The sequence below is a fragment of the Oncorhynchus clarkii genome, chromosome 2 (assembly GCF_045791955.1).
Source record: "Oncorhynchus clarkii lewisi isolate Uvic-CL-2024 chromosome 2, UVic_Ocla_1.0, whole genome shotgun sequence".
Lineage (NCBI taxonomy): Eukaryota > Metazoa > Chordata > Actinopteri > Salmoniformes > Salmonidae > Oncorhynchus > Oncorhynchus clarkii.
The window spans coordinates 21,040,098-21,054,709 of record NC_092148.1 but is presented as its reverse complement, the minus strand read 5'-3'; the positions used below and the strand labels follow the sequence as shown (position 1 = coordinate 21,054,709).

The window sequence follows — 14,612 nt, the reverse complement described above, 5'->3', positions numbered from 1 at the left end:
TTGCTGCCATGCATGTCTTAGGTCTCTCTTTATGTAGTGTTGTGGTGTCTCTCTTGTCGTGATGTGTGTTTTGTCCTATATTTATATATATTTTTTTATCCCAGCCCACATCCCCACAGGAGGCCTTTTTCCTTTTGGGAAAATGGTACATTTGTAAATAAGAATTTATTCTTAACTGACTTTCATAGTTAAATAAAGGTTCAATAAAGAAATAGCTATACAAATAGCCTGACTGATTGGACAACAATTTGGAACAGTTTTCTCAGCAGTTCAGCCTACAAGGTCCAGGAACATTAGCAGGACAGTAGTATGGTGTATAAGACTGACCTATAGGAGTGTCCTCAAAACAAGGCTGACCTATAGGAGTGTCCTCAAAACAAGACTGACCTATAGGGGCCAACCCTTTCCATGCACCCCTTCCTCTTAGCCTAGCACATGCGGTTGTCTAGGAAACTTGCTATCCCAAAATGGTCAAGTTTCTCCTCCCTCCCGCTGCTCAAAAGGAGGGTGTGAGCCAGACAAGCAGGGGGTTCTCGTCTGGGAGAGGGGGAGGAGGAGGAGGAGGAGGAGGAGGAGGAGGAGGAGGAGGAGGAGGGAGAGGTCCATCTGTGTTTTAAAACAAGTGTCTTGCCCAGAGATAATAGTGCTGCTCTGGGTTATAAATGATGCATTTTGTTCTCTTGGACCTGATAATGGAGGTTTAGGGGAAGGGGAGGAAAGTTCATCGCTCTCTTATCAAGGCGCGCTGGCATTTCTCCTTCAGCTGTAACATGTCATATCACATCTCTACTCCTTTAGAGATGTAGCACCTTTTGTGGAGAGATACTGTACGTTCCATTTCACCCTCTATATGCTCCATGTGGTATATTCATTTGTATCCCATTTGGCACTTCTATAACCTGTTCCGTCAGTAGCGATGGTTGTGATAGCTGCGTCTCTGAACCGACAGACATGGGGTTATTATTGAACGTTGTCACAGCAGTCTCTTACTCTACTGTACACCTCTCTACATAGATTCACATGGTTTCAATTGTTACCATTTTATGATATCCAGTGAATATCCAGTGAATATCCAGTGAATATCCAGTGAATATCCAGTGAATATCCAGTGACTATCCAGTGAATTGTTGTTTTTAAGCAAAAAAATATTACATTGGATTGTGTTTTGTTTCCAATTGTTACATTCAAGGGATAGTAGGAAAGTGGTTTTATTATTTGAAATAATGTTTAACCATGGAAATAGGATTTATTTATGTATAAATACATAGAATGTGTATAGGCGACCAAGGTAAGGCTTAGTTTTAAGATGGTCACTGAACTAATATTCATGTTTTAAATGGCTACAGTCAAACCACTGTTAATCTGCAGCCACCTAACACTGTCATTTGTCATTTGTCCCTCACTGTAGAGAAATTATATTAAGTTAAATCCAAATTGGATGAAGTTCCACACCAGGAGATGTGGAGTACATTATTATATGGAGGAATATTTGAATACAAAGTCTATCCATCATCATCCAATAGCAATCCACCATAGTGTTCAAACATTTATACATTGAGATTTTGTGGTAACATTTCTGTGGTAACATTTCTGTGGTAACATTCTGAGTCCCTTGAATGCCATATTGCCACATAGAAAGGGATACTATGGTTGAGTGATTGTTTACTACTGAACCTACTGCACCCACCATTCCGAACATAGTTCACTGGCTCACATGGATCGAACTATGATGTTACCGTATGTGGACTGTACCTATATAGATACCACTTGAATGGAGGTGAGGGCAAATGTTCTTCATTTTAAATAACAGGTCATGTTATTGGAGATCTAATAGTGGATTTATAAAAGAGGTGATGGGTTCAGGTTTGGGGTGTCTGTCTCTCGCTCTCCCTCTCTACCACCCCTCCACCATCTATTCTTTAAATCACACCAAGATGGCACCCTGCCACTGAGACACTGCTCATTAGCATTCCGAGCTATGCCAGTGAAGAGAGACGCAGAGAGAGACGATGAGGTTCCCTATTCCTCTTTCTCTCTGTCCCTCTGTCTGCCATAACAGCAAAACAAACAGATGCCAGCGTGGAGCATCTTGGGTGCTATCTGAGGAGGATCTCTCCACACACAAAGGGACATTCATTGGGCTGCCAAGTATCAGTGGAGACCAGAGAGAGCAGGAACAGACCCCAGAGTCTAGCGACAGATGATGATCTTATCGAAGGGGGAGAGGGTGAGGGAGGGAGGGGGGGTGGGGGGGGGGGGACGACTCTTTAGTCACATCATCAGTTGCCTCTTGCCAAGAACTGTGGCATTTCACTATTGGGTGTTGAGCGACGTTGAGGGGGACAGAGCGGGGTAGGGTTTGTCAAAGCCCCCTGTACTGGAGCTCACTGAAGGCCACTCTTTCTTCAGGCCTTGTCTTTGATTTGTGAGAAAGGGTTCAATACTGTGAGTGTTTATTTTTTACTTTGTCATTAATGTTTATTAAGGTAATAAGCAGAGTGAGAAGGTGAGAGTTTTGGCACTTGAGTTGTAGTCTTTTAAAATAGTCTCAGTACCTCAGAGAGGAAACGTTTGACAAAGAGTGTTCATTTTGGCTGGGCTAAAGATTTTCCAAAGGAGGCTTCTTCGCTCTGACCATCCAAAATAACATAGATATCAGGGAGTATAGACTGTCCACAGACCCCATTTAGATAAAACCAGTTGTCTGTTATCATAATGCATATCTATATATTCTTTATCTATAGATAGTGGACTCCTAAATGCTGGTGGCAAATTGAGAGATAAAGTATGAAGGCTTATTATTTTTCAGCTGGTGTTTTTGTTGAGGTCGGAGGATTGTATCTGCAACAGATGTGACACACCAGCTGGAAGCCAAGGTCCTCAGGCAACATTTGGTACGGGACACAAACAACTGGCACACAGACACTGTATGAGGACCTCGAAACCTCCAATTGAATTGTACCCCCCTCTCCCTTCTCTCTCACACACCTACTACTCCCATCCCCCCATCTCGTATCAACCAAAGAGAGGGGAGGGGGAGAGAGAGACAGAGGGGGAGAGAGAGACAGAGAAAGAGAGAGAGACTACCCGCCCGCTGGGGATGGCTGTAGCTAGCGGTCGTTGTGTCAACAGGGCTAAACAGGAACTAGCATCCAAGTGGTTAAAGGGCCTCGCTCTTATCAGAGGACAGACAGAATGCATCAAGCGGTGGCTGCATGCGCTCCTTCTCCCTTGCATCGCACTGAGGGAGCCTGCTGCCTCTGATGGTGGCCAGCTGTGCTCCAATGTTTAATCATTTCTCTCTTAATGAGCTTAGCCACCTTCCACCACACCGTCAGTAACGCAGTGGGCAACAGACAGAGAGGAGGAGGAGGAGAGAGATAATCATCCCAGTTAATTCTTCCACAAAATAAAGTTTAGTAGCCTGTCTGGACGTACAGTAGGCATTGGTATCATACAGAAAGGACCGTTTAGAGTATTGAGATGAGAATATTACTCTGTTTGATTCTAGTTTTGGCATATATGTGTACATTTTTCCAACGTCAAGTAATTGTTCGGGCTGTAATGTTCTTGAAATGCAGGTGTATTTTATAGCGGAGGGTGTAGCTGATGGCATCAAAAGAGACTGAAGTATTTCTGAAAAGAACTCTTCATGACTCCAGGGTGTGATTTGACCCAGGTGTGTGTGATCTTTAGGAAACAACAACAACGTAGCCTATTGTTAGCGTAGCCACCCGTCACCCAATGTTGTTTATGCATGAGAAGGAGCACATTAGATGAAAGCATTTCCATACAAACAGACTGACACAATAGCGTGTCACAGATACAAGGCTGATATTTACAGTATAGACCTCGTCTGAATAGGTCATTATATCACAGGAGTGTTATTATAAAGTTCAGTGATCATTTCACTTCACTCAACATGCATGGAATACATGCCCAGAATACTGATTAGCAACAACATCAGTGCACATCTAGGTTCAAATAAGTGTTGCAAACTAAATGTATGGTTCATACATGTGCGGTAACTACAGTAAGAATGTATCAACTATGAGAAACACATGAATACCTTCTGGGTCTGTTTAGATTGTGCCGTACTGTATATTACATTCACTTTACAGTAACAAAGGCGGGAACATTATGTGAAAATGTGCCTCAATAAAAGGGTGATAAGTTAGAGTGCTGAAGACAATCATAACACTTGGCTTCAGTCAGAGGGAGAGTAGACGTTCACAGGAAGATAGAGCAGATAGCGCTTGAGGGGGTTGAGGGTCTAAATCCTCCAACCAGGGCACTCAGAGGTTGTCAAGGCGACCAGGCGGAAATGTGCACTTGAGAGGCCTGCATGACTTTCCTCTCCCCCAGAAACCCAGCGGTGACCACGCTACGGCCCCAATTATCATAACTATTTGATTAATCACTGTCCCAAAAAAGTACACTGAATCTAAGAGATAAGATAGCGGGGGTGTTTTAGCTAGCTGCGCTAACAGTGCTATCCTGTTACGCAGTTCATTAAGTGTAGCTCTGCACAGCACTAACAAGGGGCCTAGCTTCTTCCTGGATCAATCCGCTGCCTCTCTCGCTGCCTGCCAGTCACTGAGCCTGGCCCTGCGATGTCTCACAGAGATTATCTCTAGAGAAGACACCTTTCAGGCAAGGTTACCGGCCTGTTGTTTTGATTTATTTTGATTTGAAACCCTCCAACTGATGATGATGATGGATTCACTCCTGATTATTTTGGCTTTATAAGCAGACGGCTTAACCTGCACTGTTTACGGTTTTATGAACATGAGGGACTGTAGATGTATATGCACGGGGGAAAGAAATAGTAATCTGTCAATGTGCCCTTGAGCAAGGCACTTAACCTTCATTTGCTCCAGGAGTGCCGTACTACTATGGCTGAGCCTGTAAAACAACACATTCCGCTGTACCTATCTTGTGCATGTAACAATAAAACATATATTTTTTTATGGACAATGGTAAACAAATAAATCCAAATACCAGGACACTTCACAAGATGGCCACAGTATCCCAGAAAAAGAAAGAGGAGCACTTTTGCAATGATCTTTGAGGTTTACTTAAGGACAAATGATATTAATGACTGTGTTTTCTAGGGAACTGGAGGATTTGGCTGACTGTTTTGAGATTCTTGGTGTTTTATGATATGATGACTGTTTCGATGCTTGGTGTTTTATAGGAGAGCTGGATGCGTTCCACAAGGATGGGGAGCGTCGGATCCACAGCCGCCAGCAGCTCCCTGTGGGAACCACGTGGGGACCTTTCAACGGGAAGATCGAGATGAACATCGATGGCAGTGGCATGGTAGGTCATGCTTTTAATGTCTGTCTCTTTCTTTCACTTATTCTGTCAGAGTCACATTGTTACTGGGGCTGCTCTGGGAACATGAAAAAACAGAGAATAGCACCAAATTATCTGTCACCCTTTTTCTCAAGACTTTGGTCCATAACCTAACCTTCACTTTGCTAAAAATGTAAAAAAGTTTGTGTTTTTAGTTCACCAGTCATCTGTCGTTCTTAGAGGCCTTGCCCGCCAGCCTACTAGCAAGTTCCTTCCACCAATACAATACAGTGAGAGTGAGTGGGTAGGGGTAAAGCCTAGTCAACTGGAAGGAGGAGGCAACCAGACAGTCAGACCCATAGAGTTGACTGTTCAGGGATCAAATTTCCCCTCGCAAAAGGCTTTGATGTGCATTCATTTCAACAATTTAATCTGCATCTTTTACGACTAACACTTTAATTGGTATTTTTTTTTAGTTAAGTCCAGACCCTCGATTCAATGAACTAACGATCCATTATATTTGATGTTGCTATTCTCACCCCAGCTTTACATCAATCGGCTGGCCCCTCTTGTTTTAAGACATCCCAGTGAAGTTCCTCTTTAACGTCTGGAAAATATGTTGACCTGGTGCTCTGGTGAAACGACGAGTCCTCCAGGGTTTTGATATTTCATTTTCATTTGGATTAATTAAGAAAATTCTTATTAAAAATTGTAACCAATCTCACATTCATCCTGTTAAGAAACATAAGGAAAAGTCCACAAGGATTTTAGACTCAGAGGCCCTGCCCGTTCTCGTGGATTTCTTTAACGCTATAACTTTATTAAATCATTCTCTGAGCTGTTTCTGACTGTTTTCTAAGCTCCCCTCATGGTTCTAAAGTCATCAATGGCTTTAAATATTTCATCTAACCGTGAAATATGGACTCTTTTCGGGTCCAGGCCTGTTATCCTCAAGCAAAGAGTGATTCTAAGGATGAACACCTCAAGCCACTACTGTGCATGACATGCAAATATAGTTCTCTTCCATTTTTGCATGAATTTACATGAAAGGTGGGTAGCCAATGTGACAGTCTATTGCCCTCAGAGTGAACAAGTAGTGTCAAATGCATCCTCATATGGTTGAGATGCAGTTATCAGAGTATTTGTACTAAAGGTTTCCAACATTTGTATACTTCCTAAAAATGAAGTTAAGATATAGTAACGCTGCGTGCTAAACTAACTACATTTTAAACTGTTCACATTCTAAGAGACTGAGCTGTTGGACAATATTGTAATGTTCTAGATTGTTAGTTACAGCCCTCTGCCTTCGCCTGAATCCTTCCCTGAGATCCTCTATCTTCAGGCGTCTAACTGAGCCAGGTGCTAGGCTTCACCTGTAATGGCTTGTGGAGGGGTTACAAAGAATATAACATCTTCTCTCAATTAAAGGGAGAGGAAGAGCTCTCTGGCATATTGCCTTTAAGGATCTCTCCTTTCTGTGTCTATTCTCATGGGTACATATGCTATGCTTCGCTGCTTGCCCTCCTCTCCTCTCTCTTCTCTTAGTCTCAGTCATCTCTCAAATGAGCTGCTGGCTGTTAGTAACTTCACACAATACATCATTAAAGCCTAGCTGAACTCGAGTAACGTATTTTGGTTTTATTGAGCTGCCTGTTTTACTGTGATACGAACATACTTCATATTCGCCAAACCTATAGATAAACAAGAAAGCTGGCAATAAATTCTCTGCTATTTCCATCAGGGACTCATCTTGCACTGCACAGCTTAATTTACCAACCACCTGGTCATTAAGCAGTTTTGCTTGTATATATACAGTAGTAGTGTAAAAACCCCATTGGCAACTTCCACAGAAAGGCATTTTAGCTCTTGTTTTCTACTGAGGGAGGAAAGGGACTTGCGTCTTAACGATATACTGCCATTTAAAGACAGAAACCAGCTCTAATGTCTCACCCAACCAGAGAAAGCCTTACGAGGTGAAATAAAATAGGGACTAAGAGAAAAGAGCAATGTGAGGGAGAAAGAAAAGAGAAAGCTGGGTAGTTTTGATGCATGTCAGACCAGCCTCGTGTTCCTTTACAGGGTCAGGAAGGCAGTATAAAGCATTTGAAGGCAGAAATAAACCCTGATTGTTTCATGGGTCTCTACTTCATTCACCCAAGAGGGGCTCTCAGTCATTCTCATGAAGTATGACCTCTAGGGACTATTAAATCTATTCTCTCTGTGTTAGATTGTGAAACCACAGAGGTGAATGAATTACCCAATGGCATGGCAGCTCTAAGGCATTAGCGTCACCTGTCTTTCTCTCTCACACTTTGAAATCCAAGCTGGAAACACGTGACCTTCTTGTGTGATATTGATATGCCCTCGATGGAATCGAAAAGGGTCTTTCAAACACGTCCCCCGCAGACTTCTGTATCTAGATCAAGGCGTCTTCCATGATTGTAGCATACATTCAAACTTAGCTAATACTGTAAGTCATGCGGTCTCACCACTTGAAAAAGTCCCAAGATGCAGAGATTCATTGTGATTATTCCATAAAGCTTGCACTTGTGGTGCTGTCTGTCATAGTAGTAGCAGAGATTGTCAGGGCTGGCCAGTTGTGTCATGTGAGTCTGATGATTACACCAATGAGGAGCGTAGTGTTCAGGAGTCAGAGGGGATGAGTGGTAACTGCATGCAAACTGTGTTAGCTAGCTGAGCTAAAGCCTAGGATTCACGATGGAGGAGCTAATGCGATTCTTCAGGTGTCAGGCAGGGTTTCTCATCACCAGTGGTGTAGTGGAGGATAAACACAGTTTATTTTTTACATTTTGAGCAAGTGTTTACCCATTTATTGCAAGAAAATTCTTTGGTTACTGGTGTTACTTTGTTCACCAGTAACGGCGGTCAGAGTTGACCTTTTTTGGGGGGGTTGAACAAAGCTAGATCAGCTTTAATATTGAGGATCAATTTATGGTTCTATAAATGTAATTGTTTGCATCATTTCTAATCCCCACGTTTTTTTGTTTTACACTACCACCCCTCCCCTGATTGGAGTAAACTAACTAGGGCCGGGACGATATCAGTATCGCAATATTTTTCCCATGGCAAAAATGTAAACACAAAGCAGACCTAACTCCTGCTGTGTAAAATGTTGTGTGTTATAGCTGAAAATAAATCAATGTGACTCTGGATGACAGCATAATGGGGTGGCAGGTAGCCTAGTGTTTAGAGCGTTAGACTGGTAACAGAAAGGTTGGTAGATCAAATCCCCGAGCTGACAAGGTAAAAATCTGTCGTTCTGCCCCTGAACAAGGCAGTTAACCCAGTGTTCCTAGGCCTTCATTGAAAATAAGAATTTGTTCTTAACTGACTTGCCTAGTTAAATAAAAAAAATAATGGTGTCTGTTTCTAACATTAGGGCTGTTTTCTTGTTTTGTTTTCTTACCACGATACTTATGAGTATAGTGATACTGGTATCATCCCGGCCCTACAACGTACAGCTATTTTCACTCATATGTACAGTACCTGTAGTCAAATAATTATGCATATATTCAACATTTCCTGATCAGGGTTTTTCAGATCCCCTAACAGTACAGTTTGCAGTTCTAGCTGAACACTGATATAAAAGAGAGCTACCTACCTTTTTTTTACCACGACATCATGTCAGCTTGGGTTATCCAACCACATCCATTCCATAGTCTGGTGAGAGGTGGTGAGTCTGTAGTGCTGGTCCCCAGAGCTAGACAGAGGCAGCAGCCAGAGGGACCGGGCGGTCCCATCTACTGTGGCTCTCGGTAAGTCTACTGTGGGTCTCTATGGGTGTACAGTGGGTCTGCTGTGGCTCTCAGTGGGTCTACTGTGGGTCTAATGTGGGTCTCTATGGGTCTGCTGTGGGTCTCTATGGGTGTACTGTGGGTCTGCTGGGGCTCTCAGTGGGTCTACTGTGGGTCTAATGTGTGTCTCTATGGTTCTGCTGTGGGTCTCTATGGGTCTACTGTGGGTCTTCTGTGGCTCTCTATGGGTCTACTGTGGGTCTGATATGGGTCTCGGTAAGTCTACTGTGGCTCTCTATGGGTGTACTGTGGGTCTTCTGTGGCTCTCTATGGCTCTACTGTGGGTCTAATGTGGTTCTCTGTGGGTCTCTATAGGTGTACTGTGGCTCTCTATGGGTCTACTGTGGGTCGCAAGAGAAGTGACACAATTTCACCTGGGTAATATTTCCTGCTAACCTGATTTCTTTTAGCTAAATATGCAGGTTTAAAAATATATACTTCTGTGTATTGATTTTAAGAAAGGTATTGATGCTTATGGTTAGGTACACGTTGGAGCAATGACAGTCCTTTTTCGCGAATGCGCACTGCATCGATTATATGCAAAGCAGGAAACGCTAGACAAACTAGTAATATCATCAACCATGTGTAGTTATAACTAGTGATTATGATTGATTAAGTTTAATGCTAGCTAGCAACTTACCTTGGCTTCTTACTGCATTCGCGTAACAGGCGGGCTCCTCGTGAGGCAGGTGGTTAGAGCGTTGAACGAGTTAACCGTAAGGTTGCAAGATTGAATCCCCGAGCTAACAAGGTAAAAATCTGTCGTTCTGCCCCTGAACAAGGCAGTTAACCCATCGTTCCTAGGCCGTCATTGAAAATAAGAATGTGTTCTTAACTGACTTGCCTAGTTAAATAAAGATTAAATAAAGGTGTAATAAAAAAAAAAATTATCGGCAAAATCGGCGTCCAAAATTACCAATTTCCGATTGTTATGAAAACTTGAAATCGGCCCTAATTAATCGTCCATTCCGATTAATCGGTCGATCTCTAGTCTCTATAGGTGTACTGTGGGTCTGTTGTGACTCTCCATGGGTCTACTGCGGCTCTCTATGGGTCTACTGTGGGTCTCTGTGGGTCTACTGTGGGTCTACTGGGTCTCTGTGGGTCTCCTGTGGGTCTACTGTGGGTCTACTGTGATCTCTATGGGTCTACTTTGGGTCTGCTGTGGGTCTACTGGGTCTCTGTGGGTCTCCTGTGGGTCTACTGTGGGTCTACTGTGATCTCTATGTATCTACTGTGGGTCTGCTGTGGCTCTCTATGGGTCTACTGTGGCTCTCTATGGGTCTACTGTGGCTCTCTATGGGTCTACAGTGGTTCTCTATCGGTCTCAATGTGTCTGCTGTGGGTCTCTGTGGCTCTCTATGGGTCTACTGTGGGTCTGCTGTGGCTCTCTATGGGTCTACTGTGGGTCTACTGTGGCTCTCTATGAGTCTACTGTGGGTCTGATGTGGGTCTCAGAGGGTCTTCTGTGGGTCTATGTGGGTCTCTATAGGTGTACTGTGGGTCTGTTGTGACTCTCTATGGGTCTACTGTGGGTCTCTATGGGTCTACTGTGGCTCTATGGGTCTACTGTGGGTCTACTGTGGGTATACTGTAGTTCTCTATGGGTCTACTGTGGCTCTGCTGTGGGTCTCTATGGGTCTACTGTGGCTCTATGGGTCTACTGTGGGTCTACTGTGGCTCTACTGTGGTTCTCTATGGGTCTACTGTGGCTCTCTATGGGTCTACTGTGGGTCTCTATCAGTCTACTGTGGTTTTACTGTGGCTTTCTATGGGTCTACTGTGGGTCTCTATGGGTCTATTGTGGGTCTCTGTGGGTCTAATGTGGCTCTCTATGGGTCTACCGTGGGTCTCTATGGGTCTACTGTGGGTCTACTGTGGGTCTGCTGTGGCTCTCTATGGGTCTACTGTGGGTCTACTGTGGCTCTCTATGGGTCTACTGTGGGTCTGATGTGGGTCTCAGAGGGTCTTCTGTGGGTCTCTATAGGTGTACTGTGGGTCTGTTGTGACTCTATATGGGTCTACTGTGGGTCTCTATGGGTCTACTGTGGCTCTATTGTTGGTCTATGTGGGTCTACTGTGGCTCTATGGGTCTACTGTGGGTCTACTGTGGCTCTCTGTGGGTCTACTATGGGTCTGCTGTGGCTCTCTATGGGTCTACTGTGGCTCTCTATGGGTCTACAGTGGTTCTCGATCGGTCTCAATGTGTCTGCTGTGGGTCTCTGTGGCTCTCTATGGGTCTACTGTGGGTCTGCAGTGGCTATCTGTGGGTCTACTGTGATATTTATGGGCCTCTGTGGGACTGTTGTGACTCTCTATGAGTCTACTGTGGCTCTCTATGGGTCTACTGTGGGTCTGATGTGGATCTCAGAGGGTCTACTGTGGCTCTCTGTGGGTCTCCTGTCGGTCTACTGTGGCTCTCTATGGGTCTACTGTGGGTCTGATGTGTGTCTCAGTGGGTCTTCTGTGGGTCTCTATAGGTGTACTGTGGGTCTGTATAGGTGTACTGTGGGTCTGTTGTGACTCTCTATGGGTCCACTGTGGGTCTCTATGGGTCTACTGTGGCTCTGTTGTTGGTCTCTGTGGGTCTACTGTGGCTCAATGGGTCTACTGTGGGTCTACTGTAGTTCTCTATGGGTCTACTGTGGCTCTGTTGTTGGTCTTCTGTGGGTCTACTGTGGCTCTCTATGGGTTTACAGTGGTTCTCTATCAGTCTCAGTGTGTCTGCTGTGGGTCTCTGGCTCTCTATGGGTCTACTGCGGGTCTCTATGGGTATACTGCGGGTCTCTATGGGTATACTGTGGATCTCAGTGGGTCTACTGTGGCTCCGCTGTTGGTCTCTATGGGTCTACTGTGGCTCTCTATGGGTCTACTGTGGGTCTCTATGGGTTTACTGTGGGTCTTCTGTGGTTCTCTATGGGTCTAATGTGGGTCTCTATGGGTATACTGTGGATCTCAGTGGGTCTACTGTGGCTCTGCTGTGGGTCTCTATGGGTCTACTGTGGCTCTCTGTGGGTCTACTGTGGCTCTCTATGGGTCTAATGTGGGTCTCTATGGGGATACTGTGGATCTCAGTGGGTCTACTGGGGCTCTACTGTGGGTCTCTATGGGTCTACTGTGGGTCTCTATGGGTCTACTGTGGGTTTACTGTGGCTCTCTATGGGTCTACTGTGGGTCTGATGTGGGTCTCAGAGGGTCTTCTGTGGGTCTATGTGGGTCTCTATAGGTGTACTGTGGGTCTGTTGTGACTCTCTATGGGTCTACTGTGGGTCTCTATGGGTCTACTGTGGCTCTATGGGTCTACTGTGGGTCTACTGTGGGTTTACTGTGGGTCTTCTGTGGTTCTCTATGGGTCTAATGTGGGTCTCTATGGGTATACTGTGGATCTCAGTGGGTCTACTGTGGCTCTGCTGTGGGTCTCTATGGGTCTACTGTGGCTCTCTGTGGGTCTACTGTGGCTCTCTATGGGTCTAATGTGGGTCTCTATGGGGATACTGTGGATCTCAGTGGGTCTACTGGGGCTCTACTGTGGGTCTCTATGGGTCTACTGTGGGTCTCTATGGGTCTACTGTGGGTTTACTGTGGCTCTCTATGGGTCTACTGTGGGTCTGATGTGGGTCTCAGAGGGTCTTCTGTGGGTCTATGTGGGTCTCTATAGGTGTACTGTGGGTCTGTTGTGACTCTCTATGGGTCTACTGTGGGTCTCTATGGGTCTACTGTGGCTCTATGGGTCTACTGTGGGTCTACTGTGGGTATACTGTAGTTCTCTATGGGTCTACTGTGGCTCTGCTGTGGGTCTCTATGGGTCTACTGTGGCTCTATGGGTCTACTGTGGGTCTACTGTGGCTCTACTGTGGTTCTCTATGGGTCTACTGTGGCTCTCTATGGGTCTACTGTGGGTCTCTATCAGTCTACTGTGGTTTTACTGTGGCTTTCTATGGGTCTACTGTGGGTCTCTATGGGTCTATTGTGGGTCTCTGTGGGTCTAATGTGGCTCTCTATGGGTCTACCGTGGGTCTCTATGGGTCTACTGTGGGTCTACTGTGGGTCTGCTGTGGCTCTCTATGGGTCTACTGTGGGTCTACTGTGGCTCTCTATGGGTCTACTGTGGGTCTGATGTGGGTCTCAGAGGGTCTTCTGTGGGTCTCTATAGGTGTACTGTGGGTCTGTTGTGACTCTATATGGGTCTACTGTGGGTCTCTATGGGTCTACTGTGGCTCTATTGTTGGTCTATGTGGGTCTACTGTGGCTCTATGGGTCTACTGTGGGTCTACTGTGGCTCTCTGTGGGTCTACTATGGGTCTGCTGTGGCTCTCTATGGGTCTACTGTGGCTCTCTATGGGTCTACAGTGGTTCTCGATCGGTCTCAATGTGTCTGCTGTGGGTCTCTGTGGCTCTCTATGGGTCTACTGTGGGTCTGCAGTGGCTATCTGTGGGTCTACTGTGATATTTATGGGCCTCTGTGGGACTGTTGTGACTCTCTATGAGTCTACTGTGGCTCTCTATGGGTCTACTGTGGGTCTGATGTGGATCTCAGAGGGTCTACTGTGGCTCTCTGTGGGTCTCCTGTCGGTCTACTGTGGCTCTCTATGGGTCTACTGTGGGTCTGATGTGTGTCTCAGTGGGTCTTCTGTGGGTCTCTATAGGTGTACTGTGGGTCTGTATAGGTGTACTGTGGGTCTGTTGTGACTCTCTATGGGTCCACTGTGGGTCTCTATGGGTCTACTGTGGCTCTGTTGTTGGTCTCTGTGGGTCTACTGTGGCTCAATGGGTCTACTGTGGGTCTACTGTAGTTCTCTATGGGTCTACTGTGGCTCTGTTGTTGGTCTTCTGTGGGTCTACTGTGGCTCTCTATGGGTTTACAGTGGTTCTCTATCAGTCTCAGTGTGTCTGCTGTGGGTCTCTGGCTCTCTATGGGTCTACTGCGGGTCTCTATGGGTATACTGCGGGTCTCTATGGGTATACTGTGGATCTCAGTGGGTCTACTGTGGCTCCGCTGTTGGTCTCTATGGGTCTACTGTGGCTCTCTATGGGTCTACTGTGGGTCTCTATGGGTTTACTGTGGGTCTTCTGTGGTTCTCTATGGGTCTAATGTGGGTCTCTATGGGTATACTGTGGATCTCAGTGGGTCTACTGTGGCTCTGCTGTGGGTCTCTATGGGTCTACTGTGGCTCTCTGTGGGTCTACTGTGGCTCTCTATGGGTCTAATGTGGGTCTCTATGGGGATACTGTGGATCTCAGTGGGTCTACTGGGGCTCTACTGTGGGTCTCTATGGGTCTACTGTGGGTCTCTATGGGTCTACTGTGGGTTTACTGTGGCTCTCTATGGGTCTACTGTGGCTCTCTATGGGTCTTCTGTGGGTCTCTATGGGTCTACTGTGGGTCTCTATGGCTAGGGAGTGATGGACGATGCTGGGGGAGAACAGTGGTGCATTACAGTTGTCCAGCAGGACTAGCAGACAAGAGGAAAGAGAGAGAGTAAAACTTGTGGGGAAGAGC

The 14,612-nt window shown here is 45.6% G+C and overlaps 1 protein-coding gene across 1 annotated transcript in view; it reads left to right on the top strand.

Annotated features, from left to right (window-relative positions):
* LOC139424150 (zinc finger protein ZFPM2-like) overlaps window positions 1-14,612 on the top strand; it is a 143,327-nt gene that overhangs the window by 65,286 nt on the left and 63,429 nt on the right. Inside the window, exon 4 of the mRNA XM_071175843.1 lies at window positions 5,198-5,322. Coding sequence (XP_071031944.1) covers window positions 5,198-5,322 — 125 coding nt within the window. The remainder of the gene's footprint in view (window positions 1-5,197; window positions 5,323-14,612) is intronic.